The 26172-nt window shown below is 34.4% G+C and overlaps 2 protein-coding genes across 7 annotated transcripts in view; one reads left to right on the top strand and one right to left on the bottom strand.

Moving 5' to 3' along the window:
• Positions 1-6: 6 nt before the first annotated feature.
• Positions 7-8182, bottom strand: LOC127794570 (protein MEI2-like 2). 3 transcript variants are annotated; one of them, XM_052325772.1, is made up of 10 exons: positions 7905-8182; positions 6636-6696; positions 6456-6545; positions 5853-6322; positions 4800-4958; positions 4576-4692; positions 4307-4458; positions 1386-1477; positions 313-1264; positions 7-172 (listed from the first exon to the last, which is right to left on the bottom strand). In XM_052325772.1, the coding sequence occupies exons 2-10, from the start codon at positions 6664-6666 to the stop codon at positions 73-75; spliced, it is 2163 nt and encodes a 720-aa protein (XP_052181732.1). In that variant the 5' UTR covers positions 6667-6696; positions 7905-8182; the 3' UTR covers positions 7-72. The 3 variants fall into 3 exon arrangements, with proteins under 3 accessions (XP_052181732.1, XP_052181731.1, XP_052181729.1); XM_052325771.1 differs by having other exon boundaries at positions 6405-6545; positions 6636-6728; positions 7905-8181; XM_052325769.1 differs by having other exon boundaries at positions 6405-6545; positions 7905-8181.
• An 8049-nt stretch (positions 8183-16231) lies between these two features.
• LOC127794434 (cold-regulated 413 inner membrane protein 1, chloroplastic-like) overlaps positions 16232-26172 on the top strand; it is a 28928-nt gene continuing 18987 nt past the window's right edge. Inside the window, exons 1-2 of one of the 4 annotated variants that reach the window (XM_052325506.1) lie at positions 16232-16473; positions 26053-26163. In XM_052325506.1, coding sequence (XP_052181466.1) covers positions 16304-16473; positions 26053-26163 — 281 coding nt within the window. In that variant the 5' untranslated portion in view covers positions 16232-16303. Of the gene's footprint in view, positions 16474-26043; positions 26164-26172 lie in introns of all 4 variants that reach the window. The other 3 variants (XM_052325504.1, XM_052325505.1, XM_052325503.1) reach the window with 3 other exon arrangements.

Below are 26172 nucleotides of genomic sequence, written 5' to 3'. Positions count from 1 at the left end.
TATTCTGCATCATATTCAGGAACCACAATCAGTTGCTAAATTTCAAGACATTACTATGACTTTATCAGATGGCTATGGCAAAATTACCTTAAAATCGATAGGAAGATAAAGAAAATCATAATTGCCTCTGTGATTTTCATCAATAGCAGCTAGTAGCATCTTTGAGGTGTACCTGAATGGGGACAATGCTTTATATTTAGATGAGATCCAGAACTACAAATGTATAACAAGTTCCTCAAAATAAGACAAACTTTGTCTAATTAGTAAAAGGAAAGGAGGAGAACAAAACAAGAAGGATTACAGTTTCCATACTTATTGGGGATGTTTTTAATCATTAAAGTTGTCCGAGTATCTTCCCCAGTTTTAATCTTTTCCAAATCAAGCTGAAACTGCTTCTTGCTATCTATCAGGTTCCCATCATTCTCAACGCGTCGGTTCCAGCCACGCTCAAAAACCTCCATGGCCATGGATGGCACTCCTGGATAATGACCATTGCCTAAGAATACAGGACTAAGCCTTGGTGAAGATATCATTCTGAAACCAGTAGAACCATTTTCTGATGTGTTCCCGGTAACAGCAGCACCAGCATTCCTAGCAACATGGCCACCCGCATTTGCCAAAAGACTTGCTTCATTGTGGCCTAAACCTATGGCTCCAAAACCAACTGACCTCATGAATGATGTTTCTGGAGATCCCTGGTAAAAACCAAAGTTCCTTTCAAAAGGAACACCAGATGGAGCAGATCCAACATGATGGTGGGTATGAAGGTGAGATGAACCAATCAAAGAACCATGGTGACCGGTGTACGAGAATCCATTGATCTGTCTGTTGGATTTATATGGATGGCCCATTGATGGTGTTTGCCAGGCAGAAGAATTAGTTTGTTCTGGGTAGGGCTTGGGACTTCCCCAAAGAAATTGTGGCCCAGACAGTGTTTCTACACCAGATCCGTTTGAAGCTGAAGCACCAAAAGAGGACATGGCCCCAGAATATTGATTCAGCTTGGGCTCAGGAAATGAATGAGACTGTTGGAAAACAGCTCCATGGTTAATACTTGTATTTGTGAACTTATCCTCTGCATTGCCAACTCTTCCATTGCCAATAGGTGAACCCCTTGCAGAGTTTGATGCTAGAGGATGTAAAATTGAAGCTAATCCAGGTAAATTGTTGCCAACTGTAGGGCTTAAAGACCTCAAAGCAGGGGAATTGCCCAGTGTTTGCAGAGGACTGTGTTCTATAGGGCTACTAAATTGTGTCCAGCTACCTGCAAGAAATACAGGCAGCAATTCGGCTCGTAAGACAGGTAATGAATTACCCAAACAAGATGACCTGCTAAACACTCCACAAGCTCAATAACAAGGTATGATAACTGCGGAAGGCATTACCTGGAGGGGAGTTGGTTATTGAGGAACCCATCTGATGTCGAAAACTCCATGATTCATCTTGTTCAAGCTCTTGGTTCATGTGCAATAATAGGCTAAATGTACAAAATGTTATAAGTGAACATGTACTTTGATAACATAGTTATTTGAGAAAGGAAAGAGAGAGAAGCAGGGAGGAAGGAAGTGTTTCAACTAATAAAATTAAAGAAACAAAAGCACAAAATTGGCAACAATAGGTAACATTTCAGATAAAAGATAACCTGATGCTCGGAAAGGAATATGCTTAGTGTGATCACAGTTAGGACCAGCAGAAATGGAGAGAGAAATAAACATTGATCAACAATTATTCCCTAGTATGAATACACATCCAAGAACACGCTCTTGGGAGAAAGGGAGGGGGGAATATGTCAATAAAAAATTTCATACGTGGCATTGCCTTACCTGATGATACTGAGAATCTCACCAACCAAATTTTAGACTAGGATTGGCCCATGTATTCTATACAAATAATACAAAAATATTTGTATGTACTCTTTCAACTCCTGAGCTAAATTTGCTCAGTTTTCCAGTGTAATTGGGCATAATGTTTTCATTGCATTATGTCAAACAATAACTTGCAAATCTAATCGCAACAGCAGAGGCATAAAAAACAATGTAATATCTGCACTTTGTTCTGCCACCAATATCATCTTCTTGTAAATTGGTATCAACATGTTCAACTTATACCACCCTAACCCTCAAAATCATAAGTTAAATTTTAAATATTGATTATTTTATGTCCAACAATGACTTGCTCAGTTTTCCAGTGTAATTGGACATAATGCTTTCCTTGCATTATGTCCAACAATGCCTTGCAAATCTAATCGCAACAGCAGAGGGAATAAAAAAAACAATGTAATATCTGCACTTTATTGTGTCACCAATATCATCTTCTCATAAATTGGTATCACCATGTTCAACTTATATACCCTGAACGCTCAAAGTCAAAAGTTGAAGTTTCAAATATTGACCATTTTATGTCCAACAATGACTTGCTCAGTTTGCCAGTGTAATTGGACATAATGCTTTCCTTGCATCATGTCCAGCAATGACTTGCAAATCTAATCGCAACAGCAGAGGGGATGAAAAGACAATGTAATATCTGCACTTTGTTGTGTCACCATTATCATCTTCTTGTAAATTGGTATCAACATGTTCAACTCATACCCTGAACCCTCAAAGTCACAAGTTAAAGTTTTAAATATTGATTATAGTAGATCTCCTCCTTAACTATCACCTAGATCCTCCAAGGTTCCTGTATCATACACTGGGCCCATTCTATTTTGCTGTCAATTTTCATGTGTTCCTTTTTAGTATTTGTTTTTAGTTGTTTTATATTCATGTTTATTTTATATTAAAAGATTGAAACTAAAAATTGCATTACATAATGTTATTGTTTATAAAAATTTTGGAAATAAAAACTGAAAATGATGATTGATTAAAACTGTTGTGCATTCTATTAGATAATTAAATATATATATAATTATTTTATATTGACAAAAAATGGTTGGTTAGTCACTGGATGTTGGGTTGACGGAGGGGGTGGCTAGTCAGTTAAATAGAAACAAAAATGTGAATATGGAAACACCATTTTGGTGTTTGTATTTTTTTTCCCAAAAATGAAAAATGTGTTTTTGCTTTTTGAAAATGAAAACAACATACTTAATGCCGTTTTCTGCTTCTTCTTTTTTTTCAAAAAATGAAAACTGAAGACAACAGTAAAACCAAATGGACTCTAAACTGATATGTTACCAACACTCATTAGCAAAACCCACAAAATTTTCAAGACAGGAAACCATCCACATCTGCAATGGTCAGCTTTCTTTGACCCTCAAAATCTATGAATATTCCTTAAGACCTTAGGAATCCAATGAACTTAGCTTCTAGCATTTCATGCAAAACCACTTGTTTCTGCCCATAAAACTATTTTTATGCTTTTTCAGTAATTTTTTGTTGTTAACTTTTTGGGCCCATAATGATTTTTATTCGTCAGTCAAAACTTACACCCCTTGGTTAATTTAATGAGAACACAAGGCACTTATTCCTGAGATTATCACCAGCAATCTTAGGAAAGACCAAGCTAAATTACTCTCTCCCTTACACATCTATAATCTCTTAAGTTGCTCACCCCTAATTCTTGTAAATATGCAGCTAATATCCCTTCTAATGCATGCTTCCTGCCTATTCTCTTGAGTCACTTCTTTCTGATCAGTGTCGTGCTAAAAAACCGAAAACCAGTAATTCCCACCTAGTAGAAAAAGAACCTCACTAGAAGAAAGAGCTCTCATAGACAATCCCTACTTTATAACTGCAAAAGTACTTCCAGACTAATAACTAGTAACTGAATACCAGACATTACACAGAGCATGAATCTTTCAAATGAGGATCAACAGTCCAATTGAAGGGAGAATGTGATCCATCTGTTTTAGTTACACCATCAATCACACTCCAAGACACTTCAAATTCCTCATCTTCCTTCTTTCTTTTCTTTTTTCTGTTTGGCATAAGTACCTGCAGTTCCTTCTTCTATAGTGACTGCCTAAAATCCATTAGTTCACCTGTAAGCTCCACCACATTGATATTTACATTTTATACATTAATTAAACTATTTCTGTGTTTGTTTCAGAAAGCCAAAACCTAGCAATACTATGTTACAATCTAATCCAAATATAGAAAGGAAAAAAAATTAATTTAGCAGCAAAAAGAGGGGAAGGTCAACACCCTAGTGTGATTAGAATTATGCAATAAAGATATGTGGTATGCAAACATTAAATGTGCCAAGCAGTTAACATTGTAAAATAATCAGGTAACATATATGGAGGTAGAGCATAAGCGAATTAAATAAGCAAAATACTAATATGCAATAAACCAATAAAGTAACGCACTTTCTACGCGCTCCCCCAGGGCGACTAGGTTCAAGCTTTATGCGTTTACCCGCTATGTCACTCCTATTTAAGGACTTCAGTGCTGCTTCTGCTGCTCTAACATCATAAAACTCAATAAACTTATGGTGCCTCTTGTGTGGTGTTTCCCTAATCTGTTTGTACAACGAAGGTCAAATTTACTCAAATGTCAGCCAAATTATTGGAAAAGAATGCCTGGACAAAGAAAACCATGCAACAAGCAAACAAAGGAGAAAAGATTAATATATCACCTCTTTAACCTCACCATAAGCCCCAAAAATTTGACGAAGGTCATCATTTGAAACTGACGGGTCCAAATTGAAAACTACCAAAGTTCCTTGATTAATGTCCTTATCTGATGGGTTATCCTGGAGCAGGACAGGGGAGGGGGAGAAAAGAAAATCAAAACAAATGATACAAGGACAGTTTGAACATCTACAGATTGAGTTACATGAAGCTGGAAATTTATTTTAACCTTTGGAATTGAGAAGTGAATGTCCAGTTTCCTCCGCCTTAGTGGCTTGTTTTGCAATGCCCTCATAGCAGTTCGAGCAGCACGGATATCATAATAAGATATCATCACAAAGCCCCTATGTTTACATGCAGTGTACAGAGTTCTGATATCGCCATATTGCTAAACATAGAAACATAACACAATTCAAGAAGTAAATGAGGTTATGTTAGAAATTTGTTATTAGATTGTAAAGAAAGGCAATCTATTACAGACCTAAGGAAATAGTCAAGAATATCATACAGCCCACAAACAAGCAAGAAAAGAAAAGAGAAAAAAAAAAAAGATGAAAGAAAAATATAGTTAACGATATATTCGTCCTATCATAGCAACAAGAAGCAAAATAAATAATAAATGAACTCAAGGCAAACCAATCATTCAAGTCCAACTTGACACTTGACATATGAAAGAGTACAAGAAATATGGTCCACTCCTTCATGTAGGGCATGCAATATATTCCAATCTAGAACTGAAAAATGCTTTTTCACAGGAGTTGACCACAATGACATAATTGCACAATAAAGCACTATCATGTGATCATACAGCACCACTAAATGTAAACAATTTCACATTTTCAATGGATAGTTGCAAAGACCAACAAATCTTATTAGAAATTCAAATACCAGAAAACACAGTGAGGCATATATAAATAGAAAAAAAATTCAAACCATTTTAAAGCACATATAATAATTAAATAGCAAAATCCCACCAACAGTCAGCAGAAGGAAGTTAAAAAATCATCTGGCCGTATGATAGCAGGAAGCCTTGCAACCAGTTACATCAGTAAATCCCGGTATTAATTGGATGAACAACAGGAATAATAGGTAGAGCATCCAGTAAACAAAGAGAAAGGCCAAGGACAGTTGCACCGTAAGAGATACATCCTAATTAGGATCAAAATCACACTCCTGATACATTCCATGACAGCTAAACACAATAAAACAAGTAAAACAGGTAGCCGTGGAAGCACTATAAGAAGCAAAACTCACTACAAGGAGATCAGACAATTCAATTTACCTCAAAAAGAGTTCTCAACTCTGAGTCCTCAACGTTACTATTAATATTTCGAACAAATAAGGTTCTGGATGGATGCTCCCCATAAGGATGTTCTCCAGCCACAGTTCCACCACCATTGGGAAAGCCATAGTGAGCAACACCATTTGCACCAGCACCATCAGATAAACTTATCTTAGACAGTCCCATACTTAAGTTCTCCTGTGAATCAAATTCTATTTCCATACCCCCTCCACTGCCAAAAAGATCATACTCTTCTAAGTCATCAACTTGATTAGGTAACCCACTTATATCAAAACCATCCGTTATCCCAGCTAAAAGCTCATCCTCGTCATCAGGAAGCAAGCTTCCAATTGCATGATTTTGAACATCTTCAAGCAGGTCATTACCTTCCATATCTGGTTCAAATTTCTTCAAGCTAGATGAGATATCATCAATTGATTGACAGCCATGATCTATATTGTCTATGTTCACTGCCAAATAGATAATATAAAGAAATTATTTCTCAAAATGAACACTGTATAAAGGTATCATCAAGCAACAGCTGGTGCACACATTTTTCATGGGGAAGAACTGGTAATGAAGTGGAGAAAAGAGTAGAATCACTTGAGGCATGACAAACATCAAATCCAGACAAGATTCTCCATGCTCCACTTCTCGCCTCCTTGGAAGCATTTGAATGAAACTTTGGGTTGCCTAGTTCACATGAATCAAATGCCTCATCAATGATAGCATAACTGAATTTGCTTACTGTTCTTATCTAAAGGAGAAATAATATTAAATTACCGAAAGAGGTATCCTCCAATGACTGCTGCATTGTGTTACCTTTCAGGCAAGGGTAAGAAAACTATACACAGACATAAAAGTTAATCCCTGAAGCTGAAGGGCACAACTTAAAAATAACCATGAGCTAATAATGATAGACAAAAAAGTACCAAAACTGAAATACCTAATAATGGCAGTTGATATGAAAAGTCAGATGGTCTAAATTAATACAAACCATAAACTTCGGTTGCTTACAGGATCAGCATATTGCCAAAAGCCAAAGCAAGACACTAAAGTAAAGAATTTTCTCATGCATAATACAAAGTGTGCATAAAAGAAGAGTAGCAGATCCATTTGAAGCACATTTACTAGGCTTGAAGCCTTAGAAACCGCAACTCAAATATCTACATGCTGATTACTAGAAACTTTCCAGATCTAAAAACTACGTATAAATGTCCTTCTTACCAACCGCACATGATTACAAAAGCCAATTTCATGGTCTGGGGAAGGAATTGCATGAATCCAAGAACTGCCGATACATGAAAATTGAAAGCCTCAAACAATCCTTCATTGCCCTCAGCAAGCCATACTAAATTTTAAAAGAGCGAATTTTTTTTTCTTGCTTGGTAAACGAAGCAAACTATTAATTAATGCTATTAAGCATACACATAATAGCGAACCCCCAAATTCCCCCTTATTCCTTCAGAGAAATGTTGATACTTATTCCTATTAAACTGCAGACTTCCGCATGCATTGCAATCCAACTGTCGGTTTCAAATTCCAATTCAATAACTTTTCTAAATCTTGGACAAGAAAACTAAATGAAGACATGAAATTAAAACCGCTATACATCCGAATTATCGGCAGATAAGCATAGACACAATCCCAATAAAATCAAACAGAATCATACATCAAAACGCATTATTGAAACCCAAATTTCCCATGAACCACAACCCATAGAAAAGAAACTCCAAAAATACAATGTACCATGCAGTATAGAACCCCCAAATTCCCCGTGAAACCAATACCTACCGAACAGGACCTCCGAAATTCAGCAAATATATAAGCCGATCAACGAAGTTGTTCACGAGATCAGAGAACACATCGGCCCGGGGAAAGTATCAAACCCATGATGACCGAGCAAAGACAAATAAAAACGAGAAAACACCAACTACACCACAAAAGTAGAACAACTCACAGTACCCACACAACACTTGCCAAAAAAAGGCAAGCAAAAATCCCAAATCACAGATACCGAACAAAGGATTGTTCTTATTTTTTTCTTTATACCTGGAAAAGCAGCAAAATAGCGAACCCTAGAGCGAAGTAGATCAATGAACACCAAGACGCAGAGATAGCTCAATTATACGCCAATCCGCGAGAGGGCATGATCGGAGGAGAGAGAGAGGGCAGACAGAGACGTGAACAGAGAGAATTGTACTGCTTTCACTGCATTTATATAATTGGGGGAAACACAATAATGAGAGTTTTTATATATATATATATATAATGGATTGGTGTATTATAGAGAGATAAAGTGTATATTCGGAGAGAGAAAGGTGATTGGATGGGGGCGGGGGTAGTGAAAAGAGGGCAGAGAAATGATTGAGAGAGAGATATATATATATAAAATAGATAAAATAGAAAGAAAGGAAGAACGAAGAAGCGTTCTCTTTTGTGGACCTGAAACTGCATTCAGAGCTATATTCCAATCCATTTTGGCGTCCGACACAACTCCTCCTCCGTGGTGCCGAATTACCTTTTTTACCCCTGGATCCGGATGGGACTCTTCAGTCCCATTTGACGTCACTAGGATAGAATTTCCCCCATTTGGTGTTTTACGGTACTCTCCCAAAAAATATAATAATTTTTTTCCTTTCTTAATAAATAATGGATAGTATTAAATATTGTAGGTAATTATTAAGCGTATAAGAAGTATTTTTATTTTATTTTTTAAATAATTTTCTTATTTAATAATAAATATATCGTAGCTATTTAATTAACTAACAAAATTTTTAAATACTAAAAATAAGACATACTAAATATATTTTTTATAAAAATAATGAATATTTAATATACCTTTAACTTTAACCATTACTCTTTAATAAGTTAGTGATTTAACTTTGAAATTTTATTGTGTTTGACCATTCTTGATGGGATTATAAATTATTGCCTTTTACAATAAATGCATTTCTTAAATGCTTAATTGTTTTTATACATTAATTTTTGTAATAGCATTTGTCAAAAAATAATTATAATTATCATAATAATAAAAAATTTATGACAACGTTAGTTAGTCGTAAGAAATCAAAATTTTGTTTGAATGTAGTAAAAAAAAAACTTTTTAATAGAAGTATCGATAGTGAAGAATTTCAATTTAAAGAAAAAATACGAAGATATTTCGAAACAGAATCTTAACCCAAGTCTTAGGTTTAATTTAGGAACTCATTGTATCGATAAAAATTATATCTCAAGATAAGTATCTGATTCAGAATAAATTTAAAACTCAAAACTAAATTATTTTAATTAAGAGTGACAAAAGATCTAAAATAATGAGTTTGAATCTAAAGTTATATTTATATTATATTATTAATTCACTAAACTCATCAAAAAGATCAAGATTTAACAATTCAGGTGACATAATTTTAACATTTTACTAATATTATAATAAATTTATATAAATACACAATTTTTTAAGAATTATATATCTTATAAATTATATATTAATTAAATTATTATTATAACATTTAATCTCAAATTTAGTAACTGACTAGAGTCGTTGGAAGATTTAATGGGGAATTGAGCTTGCTCTTTTATTACAAGTAAAGCAAATCTCAAACAAGCTCGATGGTTGTTAGGAATACTTTAAAATTGGAAAAAAAATAAAAACAAAAATCAATTGATTAATTCCATACAAAAGTTGACTCATTAATTGGATGATGATGTGACGTCTGCATGACCGAAATTATTTAAACACATACTAGAATATTCCAGAGTTATTCTTTTTATATTCTATAAGTCCTTTTATCTTCTGGCCATTTTGTGTTTTATTATTTTTTTGAATTATCGTTTTTGCATGAATTCTAATCATTTATATCTTCAATTTCAATAGAGAAAATAAATCATAAATAGAGATTTTGTCTCACTACGTAGAATAAGGAATCGAACCCATAATTTATTGATACAAATCTTAATTTATCATGATCTAACTATTTGACTTATAATTTAAGGACGTATTTTATTATTTTATAGTAGAAGGTCTGAAAAATAATATTTATTTTGCACTAAAGGAATTTGAGATTATTGTTCTTAAACAATTTCTCATCGTTCGTGTTCTCAATTTTGACAAATAAGCTAAATTATAGATAAAGACTTTATTTTATTACGCCAATAAAAAATTAAATTCACGATCTATTAATATGAATCTCAATTTATTATAATTCAATTACTTAACATGTGTACTAGAACGGCACTAAAAAGACTTGATTCAACGTTAAGTGTCACATGCAGACTTGAGACAGTAAGAAAAGCGGGACATTATCCAAGCATTCTAAATGTTTAAATCCTTGCAAAAGAAATCATCTAAGCCTATGGTCACAAAGTCAAATCTTAACAACTTAAAGGAATCGCTAGCTAACCATTCATTCATAATTTTTCCAGTACTCATTAGATGATGATTAAATTAAATAATAAGTTGGAAGTAGCACTCATTACTACTCTCATTCTCAACTAAGTTTGAATTAGGGGTGGCTCGTGCTCTTCTTCGTTCAAAATATATGGCCTATTCTCTTTGTTATTTTTAGATTATTTTTATTTTTTAATTTTTTAAAATAGTAAAAAATGTATTTATTTTATTATTTTAAAATTTTATTTTTTAAAAAAATTATAAATAGACTCAAAATAATAAAAAAATATTTTTAACTATTTTCAGTCAAAATAACTAAAACACGAAAAAGATGGAGTAATTTATTTATTTATTTGTATTTTATTCTTATAACGAAAAAAAATGTTATAAGATTCACCAACTTTAAAATATGTATATTTTTAATAATATATTAATATTAAATAGTTATAATTTATTGAATAATTAAATTTATTGAATAAAATGTTATTAAAAATTTATTCTCAAAATTTCAAACAGAATGTGTTTTTTAATTTTTTATTTTAATAATCAATTTTCAGAATGATAAATTAAACGTATTTTTAATTTTTTAAAAATAAATTATCAAAATAAAAAATTAAAAAATGAATTTAAAACTCAAAACTGAAAATTGAAAGTAAAAAAAAAAATATAATCTTTATTTTTAATTGAATTTAAGCTAATTTAATTTAATTTTTAATTTAATTTAACGTGTCAAATTATATTCCCCACAATTAGAATTTAAAATTTATCTTATAAAAATATCACTCATTTCAACATTTTTTTAAGGTAAATTACATTGGGTAACTTTTTAAAAAGATGTAAACTTTATCCTTCATTAATGTGTATAAATTGACTCCTTCACTTTATTTTCAAACTTGTATTTTTGCTCTTTCTATATTTTTATCTCTCATTTTCTTCTCCTCTTTATAAAAGAACCTAATCAATTAAAATATATAGAAAAAGGTTGAAGTTCAACATTTTCTTCGATAACAATATTGTTGACATTCGGATTTGATCGACAATGATTCGTAAATCAGTAATGAGAAAAATGAGCACAAATGCAAAGATGAGGAATGAATAGAACAAATGATAAATCACACACATGAAAATTTTTACATAGTTCGACCAGAATTATGCCTAATCCACGACTGTTCTTTAATTATTCTGACAGAGTAACAGTATATCATTATTGTTCATCCTCCTTTTTACAATGATTTTTGACTCTTATTTATAGTATGAAATGTTTACAATTTACATAAAATTTAAAATAATAGGATAATATTGGGGAGACAAGATGTCCTTATCAATTCCATAAAACTGGGGGTAGATTCCGTATTACTAGGGATCTGGTTTGCCTCAGGTAAAGTAAGTAGGTCCAACATCCGTTTATTCAGCGGCTTTGTTGTTATGCGAGCTGAACAGTTAAGCTAGCGAGCTGGAAGTATCACTGGGAGTTCACTTGTTTAGGCCAATGAGCTGGAAGCATCACTGGGAGGTCGCTTGGTTCCGTGATCTGAGCTTGGCTCTCAGTGACATAGGACATTGTTTTGACGAGCTCGGCCTTAAGTCTATTGGGTTTCGGGAGATTGGGTCGATCTGCTAAGTCGAGTCCAACCCATAAGAAGTGATCCGAGAAATACCCATAACAAACATGACCTCGTATTTTTTAGCACCACATACTGTTCTTCTCATTGTTTTCCTATTTACTTTACTCGATATCCATCCAAACCCATCACTAAAGAAAAAGGGTTATAACAACTCCATTACGTCGAAAGCTACTGAAAAGGAGTCGGGGAAGAGAGATAGGGGAAAACCCTAAATCAATAAGGAAACTAGATTGATAATGGGTTTAACCCAAGCATTGATCGCGTTTCATCTTTCTCTATCTTTTTTTTTAAGTCTACCATTTCTCTCTCTATCTCCCGAGGGATATAAATGGGTCTCAGTTAATCTCTTTAAGGTTAAAAGAGATGAAATTTCATAATTATGGAAATGTAGGCATAAAAGTTATTTGAATATTTATTAAAACAAGTGTATAAGTGGAATTCATTAGAAACTTATTTGCATATTGTCCCCTGTTACTTCTCTTTCTCCTTACAACTCTATCAACATAGTGTTTTGATCACTGTCTTCTCTAATAAAAGAACCTTATCTCTTCGTTGCTGAATGATAAGAACCCATGTCGGATACCCCTTCCCCCAGCGAAAAAGAGAGCCTGTACTTGGGGTCTTTCGTGAGAATAACTTAGAATGGGCACCTTTCTCTAAGTTCTTTCATTGTTAATGGTGGCGACCAACTATTACTACTAATTTTTTTCTATTTTAATTTATCTATAATTATATGAGTGAGAAAGAGATAGGAGAAAAGAGGGAGAGCATTTTGGGCATTTGCAAAAATTTAGCAGTCGTTTTTAACAGTAAGGAAAAGAGATGCATGATCTCTAACTTGAAGTAAGGTTTTTGTCATTTTTGATAAATTAATGGTACTTTTTTGCCAAACCTAAAGAGATGTCAAGTGTTATTTACCCCTTTTTATTGTCAGTGAAATTAGGAGTCATTATTTTTATGTGAAATACCAACTATGTATAACTGCCTACCAGTCACATGCACCAAATAATCATATATAATAATTATTTATAGGCATCAATGAAAACTATTACGACTTTCATTTAAAAGTGCATTAAGTAAATTTACTATTGTTATGTCATAAGTAAATATCCATTAAAAACTCAAGAGCCCAAAATATCATATATGGTGTCTCATACAAACGCACAAACAAGATAATTCTGATATCTGAAAATTTCTCCGATAAGACAATCAATTATCCACAAATGATTCTAATTCTAAAATAATTTTAAAATATTAGAATAAACGTCATCTATAAGAAATAAACGTCATCTATAACAATCATAGTCTCAGACATATTATGATTAAACAAGATAAACATTATCTATAACAATTATAGTCTCAGTTGGATTATAATTAATCAAGATAAACATCATTTATAACAATTATAGTCTCAGTCAGACTAAGATTAATTAAGATAAACCTTATTTACAATAATTATAATTCTGTTATACTTTAAATTACTCTATATTTTTCTATAAATAAGCAAACACTAATTTCTGAAAATGGACAATGTCTCTAATACTATTTTCAATATAGTTTTTATTATCATTAGTGTCTGATTTAAGTCTTACAGTGTTTGTGCGGAAATGTTCTTGCACTCTCTAATTGTTTTCTTATTTCTGCAAATTCAAACGGCTTGACGATGACGTTTCTAGTCAACTAAATTTATTGTTGTATTCCAATAATAATAATTATGTTGCACAATAGTTGATACTTGAATATATTTGTAAACAAAAGTATGCAAATTTGCAAATATATACCCAAACTAGAGAGAATATGTATTTGCAATATAGCATGCCATAATAATATTTTGTAAAGAAGCGATTTAGGGCACGCATAGAAGCATACACTAAACAAATAAAAGAATATAAATATTATTAAATGTATGATTTTGATATTCTTATGTTTAAAACCATAAATGGCCCTAATGGTAGTTCACATGGTCCAGATCGTGGGGCCCAGTTGGAGGTTGATGGTACGAGACAGAAAGGAATTGGTCTTGGGCGACTCGAGTCTGGGCCTTGCCTCATGGGCCACATTGTTGGGACGAGGCGATTATTTAATATAATATACTAATATTAATAACAAATTCGATATCTTTATTTTATATGATATATAATCTTAATTTATTATAAAAAAAAATATACTCTGTTATCTCTAGATTTGACTTAAAGACAGCAGAATCCCTGAGGTCTTAAAAGTAGGATCGGCAACTTTATCAAAGTAGGATTGACAACTTTATAAGCAGGGCCAAATCAAGATTTTGATTTATTAGGAACACATTTAAATATAAAAATATAATTTTAAAAATAAGATAATAATGATACTATTAAAATGTAATTTTTCTTACAATTATTCTTTATAATTTTTTATATTTTGATAACCTCATATAATGATTTTGTTATCAATTTTATTAAATATATTATTTTTAACATACATAATTAAAGTATCATTCATCAATTTAATCATATTATGTAATCGATTCTTTATAATATTTATTGTAGAAAATATTATTTCAACTGTAACAATAGCAATCGAAAGAAAGGAAATCAGAAAAAAAGGAAATTAGGTGAGTATGGGAAAGAAAGCAAGAAATTAAATAAATTTAAAAATTAAATGGATTAGAACTTAGGAATTAATGGATTTGGACCATTTGACCTATTTGGGTTAATTTTGAATACAATAAAAATAATATATAAAAAAGAAGATCTAGCCCAATAGGGGCAACTATCCCTATTGGGTCTCACTTGACTTCGTCTTTATTTATAAATATTGTTACTCTAAATCTCTTTGTCTTCGTTGGGCTTCACTCGGTTTCACTTTTATTTATAAATCTTGTTGCTCTAAATCCCCGATTATTATATAATTTTAGTTACAAATTTTAAATAACAAAAATACCTTGACATTGTGTCGCTTGTTTGCTTCAATAATGATTGAACCATTATCTGCAACAACCAAGGTGATAGTAGGTGACGGCCTCCTACTATGTGACACTTTGATTACTATATAGTATTAATGTTTTTTGTATTTATATTAATATAAAATAAAGTACAAAACATTAATATAGAATATCATTATAAGAGTCAAAGTTAAGTGTTCAAATAGCATTTTCTACACTCGTCTCTACTGCTATAACCTTAACAATTTTTTAAAATTTAATTTTAGGAGATGCGTTAGAGCTTCTTTTATTAATCAAAATTATATAAATTTCATATATATATATATTTAATATATATGTAATATTAAATAAAATTAGATTTTCTAAAATATATAGTCTATAGCTATATTTTCTAAATATATTTTTATTATATAAAATTTATTAATGTAGTTAAAGATTAGAAAATATATTTTTGTAATTTAAAAATAAAAGTGATTGAAGGACATAGAAGTTTTTCAACAATATTGTGGCTAGTTTACTCCTGCAAGGTTCTAAAGAAGATCTACATCTTTTATTTTGTTTTATTTTTTCATATTAGAAATATACCAAAACTTGGTTTTATTTGGGATAAATAATTTTAATTAATTATATTTTTGTGTGTAATTAGAAATTAATTGTTTGTCTTTGAATTACATTTATATTGAGGTTAAATTTACGTTTTAATAATTCATTATATTATTAAATTAATTAATATAAATAATTAAATTATGTTAATTACATTAGTCTAATTATAATTAATGTAATTATATTAGTTATACAATATATTAGTAATTATAATTAATTAATTATACTTTAATTATTTATAATTAATTACATAATATAGATTATAATATAATGAAATATAAGATGAAAAGGAGAAGGAATGGAATGGATTCCCTTTTTTCCATTTCATTTCATAAACTAATTCTAAAATTTTGAAAATAATTTTTAAAAATAAATATCACTTTCACGGTTTTCATTTTTCAAATTTTAAAAATTAAATAAAAATTTTAAAATGACAAGACTTTTAAATAAGCCTGTCTAAGTAGGCGATTTTTATTTTAAATATTAATTTCTTAAACTAAGATGGGTCCAAGTAAAATAAGATCTTACACCTCATAGGTGACTTGAAAGAGTAGGTGGTGGATAGCTGAGATTTCAGATTTGGAATCTAAGTTCTCACAAATTAAGAAAAAAAAAAAAAAATCAAATATCTTGCCTTATCCTTGTGCGACCCGATCCATTTTGGGATCATGGGCCCAGCTACGCTAATTGGCTTTTATTAACAATATATATAAAATACATTTCACATAATTATCGATTGACGGATCACATTTTCCCGTTACTCCCATTCGACAAAGCAGACGCGCTCCATAATTGGAGGCATGATAGGCCGGCACGTGTCCCGGGGCTCGATTATTAAGGGCCGGAAGTGGCAGCGCCTTGCTGTCTCACTCTCCCAAATCGCCGTTGAAGGTTAAGAGAAGAAGAAGAAGAAGACATGCAGAGTCTCTCCAACATCTCCTATTCTCCGCTACCTTTCACACTCTACAATGAACGAAGACGCTTTCCTTCTCTAAAATCTCCGCCTGGGCCTTCAACTCATGCTTCGTCTTGCCTTCTCCGCTCCACTGCGAACTCGAGCTTCCTTCCCCGCTTCGATCCCCTCAGGTACCTAAACCCTTATTCTTCCGCACTCACAGTCACAGATTTTTCTAGTTTATTTGATCGTTCTTGTTTCATTGTTGTATGAATCTACAAATGCGTGATAAAATTTTGTACGTTTCAATGTTTATAGATAAAAGTAAATAATTGTTATCTATCTATCTATCTATCTATCTATCTATCTATCAGCGTCTCTTTATAAATTTACATGAAATATGTAGTAGCAAACTCAAGGCAGTGAGAAGAAGCTTTTTCGAGTTTACAAATGAGTCATTGCGACAACTAAAATATTGATATCATGTGTGGCACTAAAATAAGCACACGGCTGGGCAGAGAGATTCTTCGTATGCTGATGTTGATTGCTGCCGCATATATTTTTTAGTTTTAGACCCAGAAGAACCCTATTTGACCTGAATTTTTTTACCCTAATAAAAGCTCAGACTGTTCGCATTCCGTCAGGTTAAGGAAAAAAAGAAAAGAAGAATTTTTGCATCCGGGTTGCGCAGATCCGTCTGTCGCCTCCTGACTGCATAAATCCAACTTGAAGCACATTTTTTGAACCGGTAGAATTGTGTGATACCATACACCCAGAATGTCTCATATCATACGATGCATGCGATTCAGGTTGCGATTCAAAGCGAAATACAATTCACTCTTTGTTTCATATTGGTGGGGATGATTATCAAACTGAATCATATGATACGTATTGCAAGTTGTACGATATTAACAACTTTGATCTCAATCCCAACAAGTAGCTAAGATCAATCAAAATTTTCATCTCAAAATGTTTGAAAAATGTCAAGAGTGCAAATATCAACAACGTTATTGTTAGTAGTGATCATATCAAGGCATATAGAAAAATAAAAATGGTACTTGCACTTGTCTTCCATACATATGGGGAAAAATCATAACTAAGAACTCGGGAAAAAACCCTGCTAGGAGGGTACACATAGTTAGAGATGGCTTTATATCAACAAACCTAACCAAGTCACAGCTTAGAAATATATTTTTGACACATCTAGAAAATAAATACCAATGCCAAATTGCAACAACTACAATCAAGGGTGTAATAGATGTTAATCAAGCAACAGGAGCAAGAGCAAAAGTCTCCTTAAAATGAACACCATATTCTTTTGCAAAAAATCCCTTTGCAAGAGAAAAATTGTAGCATTCAATAGACTTATTTTCTTGGGTTTTAATCTTGTAAATCCATTTACACTCGACTGCAAACTCTTTAGGAGACGAATTCACCAAATATCAAATATAATCATGACAAGGCTATTTGATTCTGCAGATATGCCTTTTTTTTATTCATTTATTTAGTGAACACTGATATAGCGTGTTACCAAATAGAATTGGTGCTAACCACACAATTGGTATGAGGTTTGGAAGAGTGGTAAGAGCGACATAAAAATGGAGATAGGGGGAGGAACTCTTACTTGAGTAGACGGCAAGATTTGAGATCTTGAGAGGTCTTTGAAATATAGAGGGTGAAATAGACAAGTTTTAAGTTGGCTTGAAATGTTCTGAAGATATGATATGAGCAACGAGATGTTAGACTTCTACTTGTTAGGAGAAGCAATAGATGTGCCATTTGAAGGAGTTGTGCTACTTGTGAAGGATTATAAATGTCAAGAAATAAAGTTGGATAATGATTAGATGGAGTAGAGGGAAAAAATGAGAAACTAGTGAATAGCTTATGATCTCAAAAGTCTACTTGACCAAAGTGTCAAAGATGATTATGGGATCATAAATGGGATATTTTCTATTGTTCAATGTTATACTAAGAAAATGACACAATCTGAAATGCGGCTCCAGTTTGGTTTATTCATGTCAAGGAAGGAGAATAAAATATATATTACCAAAACTTCAAAGAAAATTGTAACTAGGAATATTACCATTTAATTGTTCAAATGGAGTTTTATCATGAATAGTGGCTAGAAGAAAGGCAATTCATAGTGTAAACAACAATAAGAGTTGCTCAACTGCAAAAACAATCAGAAAGACTGACAGAAAGGAAAAAAGATGTTACAATGTACAATATAGTGATGTTCTCATTCTGTGTGACTTTCTATTGTGAGATATGATGATAAGAACTGCGAGAGGTAGTACCATGTTACTGTAAAAACTTGACAAAAGGTTTCTTACTATACTCATTATGTTAACATAATGAAAAACTTTAATCACATGAGAAAATGGGGTGTGTATTTTTGTAACTATTAATTAACTTGGAATGTCTTTTGAAGAGATAAATCCAAGTTTAAAGAGCATCCCCAATGCATGAGGCTCCCCTCCTTGTGAGACTTGGGGGAAGGTCATTTTTGTATACAACCTTACCCTTACTTTGCAAAGACATTGTTTCCTCAACTCAAACTTATGATGTAACAGTCACAATAGAGCAAATGTTCCCTTGCTACCAAGGCTCGCCCTCAAAGGTAAATCCAAGAATAATGAAAAAAGAAAAATCCTCCATGAATATAGCAAAATACCATGATCTCCTATCATGAAGGAGCCTAAAAAGGGTTTGCTTTTATTGAAAGTTCACAGAGTTTCCCTAACTGACAAGATAGATAATCAACTTGTGAAAAATTATGGCTCCAAGATGACCGTTAGAAGCTAACAAATGAACATAAGAGAATGAAATGTGGCCAAGTCTAAAGTGCAATAAACTAGAAGACATGGTGAGAGTAAGTGTAGAGATAGACAATTGTCCAATCTTACGACCTGTCCTAATTAACTGACTTACATAATTAATTGTCTATTATTTCTATCATATCCTCAGTTAAAAAATGAAACTCAAAGCCTTACTTGCATAATTGACCAACAGATAGAAGATTTAAGAATAATTTAGAAACCAAGTCAATACTAGTAATGTAGAAATGAGAAATAAAAGTAGATTTAATATTACAAACAAGCATGTAACAGCCATCAATAATGTAAATAACATGTGTGGGGCTGAAGACAATTATTATAAATAAAAGTACAAGATTGGGTACAAGTTGAATAAAAAAATCAAGCAGAGTTACCTAAGATGGAAGATAAAGCTAAAAATGAACCCTAATATTAGCTGCAGTGAGAGAAATGGCCCTGATGTCAAATCCTTAGATATGAGCTAGGGTTTTTAGGTAAAACTGAGAAGATAGAGAATTGGAGGGAGAATTAGAACAGAAAGAGATAAGAGAACAGAGTGAATTGAGAGAGAACAAAGGAGATCAAGAGAGAGAACAGAGAATTGAGAGGGAAATGATTCTTGTATTATTGCACAATGAATCCCCATCCTCTACTATTAGCCTATTTATAGGCTTTTGATAGGATACCGGATAGAAATTCAACAACAATCAAGTATCAATAGCTTTCAGTAATTTTCAGCAAGAAAACAAGAACAATCCAGGGCATTCGAGAGGCCCTTAACTCTCCCAAGACTCAATACAATAATGAAAATCGCCCCCTCCCCTAACTTCTTCCCCCTCTACATATTCTTCCCTCCCTCCTCCTCAACATAAATCTGTTACGCACTTGCTGGGTTGTTACACAACCCAGCGATTTCCCTTCTCTACCCCTACGCACATGGTTGACTGTTATGCCAGCCATCCAATTTACACCCTTACCCTTGCCCCCTGCCTCTTGGACCTTCTTTGATAAGTCAAGTAAACTGGGGCCTATCATTCCTCCCCCCCCCCCCCTCCCCACTTTCACCTTGTCGTCAAGGTGGAAAAATGGAAGCTATTGCTTGATCAAATGGTAAGGTTCCCAAGTAGCTTCCAATGGGGGTAGCCTCTTCCATTGCATGAGCACCTCTAACACATATGATGGGGGTAGAGACCGCTTGTACGCCAAGCCCCCAATCCTTTCCTCCACCTCATTGATGATCTCCACCTTGTCGCGAACAATCAATTCCCCTTCTAGGCTGAGAATCTGGTCAACCTTAGCATTCACGACCATCAAAAGACATCTCATTTTAACTTTGGAGAAGAGATTGTCTCGTTCATAAACTATAGGTAGTGTATCTGAAGAGCCTATTGGCACCCTAAACATGATCCACACCTTCAAGTTTCTTAAAACAGTAGCAGCCAATCCTCTGTAGATAACTTTCATGCCCAAATTCCCATCAATATTTAAGATCTTTGGGTCTATACCAATAGTAACAGCCAAGCACAGTAGCATCAAGATCCAGTTAATCTCTAGGATGTAAATCTGGCCGTGTATTTTGGATGATGTGTGAATTATTTTGATTCTTGGGAAGCAACCCAGGGCAGAGCATTGCTTGATGATTGAGAAAGTCCCAGTGATGATGGCTTGGCTTCCCACAACTGCAACAAGTACTGCAACTGCCAGAATTGGCCAGCTTAATTTCTCAAGTACAGAAACATAAAATCCCTTGATAGTCATGTCTAATATCATGGTGTTGAGATAAATAAGCAGCTTGTCTCATATATGCCAGTACTAAGGATGGGTAAACTAGAGATGTGAATGCAATCTTGATTGACAACTGTGAGAAGTGTCCTAGATCTGCAAACATAGCTTCTGAACCAGTTATGCATAATAGGACGCCACCCAAGGACATCCAGCCATCTCTTCGGGTTTTCTTAAAAAACTTGTACATGTAATACGGGCATAGAGCTTTGTAGACCTAACGATTCCAATGAAAGATGTTATATAGACCAAGAGCATTGATGCACAACAACCACATCATGATAATGGGTGCCATAATGTTGAAGGGCAAGCAAACTGATCAGGATGATACATACAAGCAGAACTTCTATATCATTGGGCTCCACAATAGAATGCAAATTAAGCCCTTGACTACTAGAAACATGCTGCCCTTCCACCATCATGACCTGCTTGGACGAGGCACCCACCCCCTCATGATGGTGAGAATACATGGGGAGCCCTCCATTATCAATCAACCCCATATAAAATCTCTGAGAAACCTGGCTAAGAGTCAAACTAGCTTCCCAGACATCAAGGACCGTTGATGGCGCCCCAACCCTCGGCCAGATGCTCTCCGTGGTTATCACCGGATTGGCCGTCTGTGGCATTTTAAATGGACCGATCGTCGGCTGCCCTTCTGCCTCGCTGGAGAACTCCCCAACACCATCGTCGACGGCAGCCACTCCGCCTCGCGACACCATGTTCTGCTCAACCGCCAATCCCCTTTCAATATGCAGCTTGTCCGACTTCCCCACCACGCCTTCCTGCGTGGACCCTAAGCGATTCCTCAGCAGCCCCTTCAACTCTTCCTAGCTTCTCACTCTTCCTCTCCGTTGCTCGCACTGGACCCATGAAAGTGCAGCACCCTCCAAACACAGTGCTACTGTGTCCATCTTCTCCTCGACAACCAGCCCATTCACCACAACTCTCAACTCTTCACCCGTCGCCTTAAGCTTCGCCCAACTCCTCACCCGTCGCCTTCGCTGCTCCCACTGGAACCAAGCAAGAGCAGCTCCTTCGAAGCCGAGAGCAGCGGAGTCTAACTTCTCCACATTTGACAACTGGTTCACGGAGAAGTATCGCTCGGCCCGATACACCCAACCGTCTGGGTCATCTTCTTCAAACACCGACATCTCCAGGCGTCGGCCCCTTCCATCCAACCTCCCATAGACGTCGTACTCACTGCCAGCTTCCTTGAGCCGAATTCTCAGCTCTGGCATGGCCTTCTTAGTGAGGGACGACCCAATCGGTAAGTGCTCGACAGATTGTTTCCCCTTCCTCCCTTTCTCCTAGTCTTCCTGTCTCTCCTCATTCTTCCTCTCCCGTTCCTGCTCTTCCCACCTCGTTCTCATCCAAGCAAACCGTTCCAGCAAGCTCGCTGCCTTCTTCCCCACCGATTGAACCACACCCCTCATGGCATCAAGTTCCCGTTGCATGCCTTCCATCCTCCCTTCCAATTTTCCTACTTGGTCCGTTAAGTTCACCATTAAGATCGATGACGCTCTTATACCAAATTGATAGGATACCATATATAAATCCAACAACAATCAAATATCAATAGCTTTCAGTAATTTTCAGCAAGGAAACAAGAACAATCCAGGGCATTCAAGAGGCCCTTAACTCTCCCAAGACTCAATACAATAATGAAAATCTCCCCCTCCCCCAACTTCTTCCCCTTCTACATATTCTTCCCTCCCTCCTCCTCAATAGAAATCTGTTACGCACTTGCTGGGTTGTTGCACAACCCAACAATTTCCCTTCTCTGCCTCTACGCACATGGCTGGCTGTTATGCCAGCCATCCAATTTACACCCTTGCCCTTGCCCCCTGCCTCTTGGACCTTCTTTGATAACTCAAGTAAACCGACGGCCTATCAGCTTTCTAATCTTTCAGTCGTATTGTAACTGAAAGGTACAATCAAATGCAGCAGCAAAGTACAACCAACAGGAAATACAATTAATGCAATTACAGTCTTGTCCCTTGGGTCCTGACACCTGATAAGATTGCTTAGATGCAAAAGAACATCCGGATTACATGAATTAACAAAAGCAATAAAATAACCTTGCAAAACTTAGAATTCTTAACCTAACTTGGAACAATCTTGAATACTAGGTTTCGTACAATGAGCAAATTGCTCTTGAAAAGGATGTTGTGAAGAAGATGCAGTGACAAGAGTATGAACATAAGTGGTGACAGTAGTAATGGAGACAGGAAGAGTAGTGGTCATAACCAGTTCAGGAGCAAGGCCTAGTTGAGTATATTGTCGTGTTTTTTTAAAAAAGAGTTAACTGAGAGCGGCATCTAGAATGGGAAAAGGTGAATTGTGCAAGAGAAAGGTTCAAGAATAATAAAGTGAATGAATTAATGATATTAGTATGCTGAAAATAACTGGATAAATGGGTGATGAGAGAAAGCAGGGTTTGCCTGAGACAGCAAATCCTAGAGATCACTACTAATTTGAGAGTGGTAGCCAATAATAGATTAGTTAGGCCATATGCATTTAATAGGGTTTAAGCCCCAATTTAAATCGTAAGGCATCACCACTTTTTCAATTGTAATGATTGGCAAGAAGTCCCAACCAAGCTTGGCATCACCGAATGGGCAAAGTAAGCTTTGGTAAGTTTTGGCTATTTCTTGTGCAGCCTTGACTTTTTTCACTCTTGTTTCCAGAAACATAACACCAAAAGGAATCCAATTGGTAGAACAGAGTAATAAAAATAGCATTGAAAAGGTAGCTAGAAAAGTTGCCTTGGACTGTGGCAATTGCTGGAAAGTTTGCTAGGTATAATATTGAAAGTCATTGGAAAGGCTGCTGGACTCATAGTTGTCAAAGGTGTTCCTAGGCATGAGGTGCAGTGCCATGCTTGAGGTGTTGCCTGGGTGCACGAGGTGCATGTCTTGTATATATATGTATTAAAACCTGACAGAATTTGAGAGGAAAAATAACTGCTTGATTTCATTTATTCTTTACAGTTCAATATATATACAGTGAATAGACAAATCTACAAAAGGAAAACCTTTAATTAGGGAATTCCTATAATGGAGAGAATCTGTAATTTACTCCCTAATTTACTGACTAAAACTGCCAATATCTGTACATTGAATCTCTATCTATACATTAGGAACTATTCATAATCTCCTTAATTCACAGCTTTCAGCTTTCCAAAATTACCTGAGTAAATCTGCTACTTACTAGATTAAGCCTGCTAATATACTCGAGTATCATTACTCGAGGAAGCTTCATCTCTTCGAGTAAGTCATCCTTCCTGTTTTCTGACAAAATCTTATTTCTTGTCCATTTGTCATCTTAGATCTTATTTCTTATTTCTTGTTGATTTGATGGCATATTCTTATATATTGGTGAGAGACAAACCTAGAGGTGTAAGCTGGAGATTTGCCGGATCTCCCACTTGCCAAGATCCTTTGGTAGTAATGTTCACTTGCTAGAGAACTACTCTCACTGCATTCTGCTTCCTTTTTCTTTCTTTCTTTCTTCTAATTTCTTTTGCAATTTTGAAGAAACTAATTCTATATTGTAATTGTCTTTTGCTGTATGTTCTACTCTAATTTTTTTTTTCTTCTAATTTTTGTTGCAATTTAGAAGAAACTAATTGCTAAGAAAGAAATGTTTTTATTATGTGCTCTACTGTTTTTTTTCTCTCTCTTCTAATTTCTCTTGCAATTTAAAAGAAACTAATTGTTTTTCTGAAATTGTTTTTGTTGTGTGTTCTGCTGTAATTTTTTTTTCTTTTCTTCTAATTGCAAAAGAAACAAAGCTATATTTCCTGTAATTGTTTTCTGCAGTGTGTTCTGCTATAATTTTTTTCTTTCTTCTAATATATTGTGCAGTTAGAAGAAACTAATTGCCAAAAAAAAAAAACCTAATTGTTTTTCTACAATAATATTAGTTGTTATTATATGGTTAGTTATTTGTCATTTATGATTTTATGAGTTTGCATCTACCTCTATATGAGTACATATGGAAAATAATAGTGTAAAAGTATTTTATAAACATTTTGAATAAATATGCACCTCATGTGCTTGCTTCACCTTGCACCTCATGCCTTGGCCCCAAGCACTAATTTGTGCCTCAGCGCACCTTGTGCCTTTGCCAATTATGTGCTGGAGACAGTGAATAGTTGATGGCTAAAACTCACCAAAGATGGTGGTCAGTAATTGGAAAAGTTACCAAAGACAATGACCAAAGGTTAAAGAACATGATCAGAGGTGCATGCAAGTGGGCATGGTTGTGCAAGCAGTTGCAGCAGTTTATGCATGGAGGCACATGCACCGTTGGATTGACATGTGGAGAATACCACTTGAAGACTTGAAGAACAAAGACCACAATAGAGAGGTCAGATGGCTGAGAAACAATTTAAAAAGTTCATGAAATTGAAGAACGAACCATAAAGAGGAACCAAGAGCATTTTATTATCCTAATACCCTGAAAAAATAAAGAGAATAAGAAGAATAAAGGGTGTTCCCAGTATACTAGACTTCCTGTTTTCAGAGGTTTGGGGGAGGGCCATCTTTGTACATAGCTTTACCCTTACTTCGCTAATAGATTGTTTCAATTTGAACCCATGGCATTCCAGTCAGAAAGGAGCAACCTGATTGTTGTTACCAAGACATGCCCTCAGAGAATATGTAGAATAAATGTGGTATAAACACATCTTTAGCTTTAGTCCGCAAGAGATGACCTCTATATGATGTACAGGCCAATACAAAAGGATAGTATTATAGTTGATTTATAAGACCAATTAAATAAATTATGGCTAGCAAATCTACAGGTATATATGGAATATATATCTTCATCATGTATCTCAAAAGTTCCTACTTCCTTTTCGCCAAAGTTTAATGTTCTCTATTTATAAAGAAAGAAAAGCTGAATTCGTGGGTTCATTTATAAACTATTTCAAAAAGAATCCTATGTTATCAAGTGAATTTGTTCAACTCCTTGTTATTGTTTCTGTTTGTTATGCTTAACTCTATTTGTACTGGCACATCTGTTTAGTTCTGTTTGACTGGTTGGCCTGGAGTTGTGTAGGGTGTTAAGTTAGCTTGAATGATATACAAAGATTTTAGATGACGATGACTTTTAACTGTGTGAATTGATTAATTCACATCTGTGCATATGCATGTCAAGAGTTTCCAGTAACTGGAAGGAGAAGATGATGAGGAAGAAGCCAAGAGGGTTTGGTACTGTTTGTTATTCTATGCCTCTTACTCCCCGCAGTCTTCAATGGATCTCCACTGTGTCTACCGCGTAAGCACC

The sequence above is a fragment of the Diospyros lotus genome, chromosome 2 (genome assembly GCF_014633365.1).
Source record: "Diospyros lotus cultivar Yz01 chromosome 2, ASM1463336v1, whole genome shotgun sequence".
In the NCBI taxonomy this organism is placed as follows: domain Eukaryota; kingdom Viridiplantae; phylum Streptophyta; class Magnoliopsida; order Ericales; family Ebenaceae; genus Diospyros; species Diospyros lotus.
Note: the sequence above shows the minus strand (reverse complement) of the source record. Positions and strands in the feature narration are given on the sequence as shown.

Bases quoted from the DNA above. Each gene is read 5' to 3' on its own strand.
- LOC127794570 (XM_052325771.1), bottom strand. From the start codon at position 6,666: ATGCAGCAGTCATTGGAGGATACCTCTTTCG. The intron at 6,546-6,635 runs GTAATTTAATAT...CATGTGAACTAG, and splicing joins ATTGGAGGATACCTCTTTCG to GCAACCCAAAGTTTCATTCA. The intron at 1,265-1,385 runs GTAATGCCTTCC...TATTTCTTGCAG, and splicing joins AATAACCAACTCCCCTCCAG to GTAGCTGGACACAATTTAGT.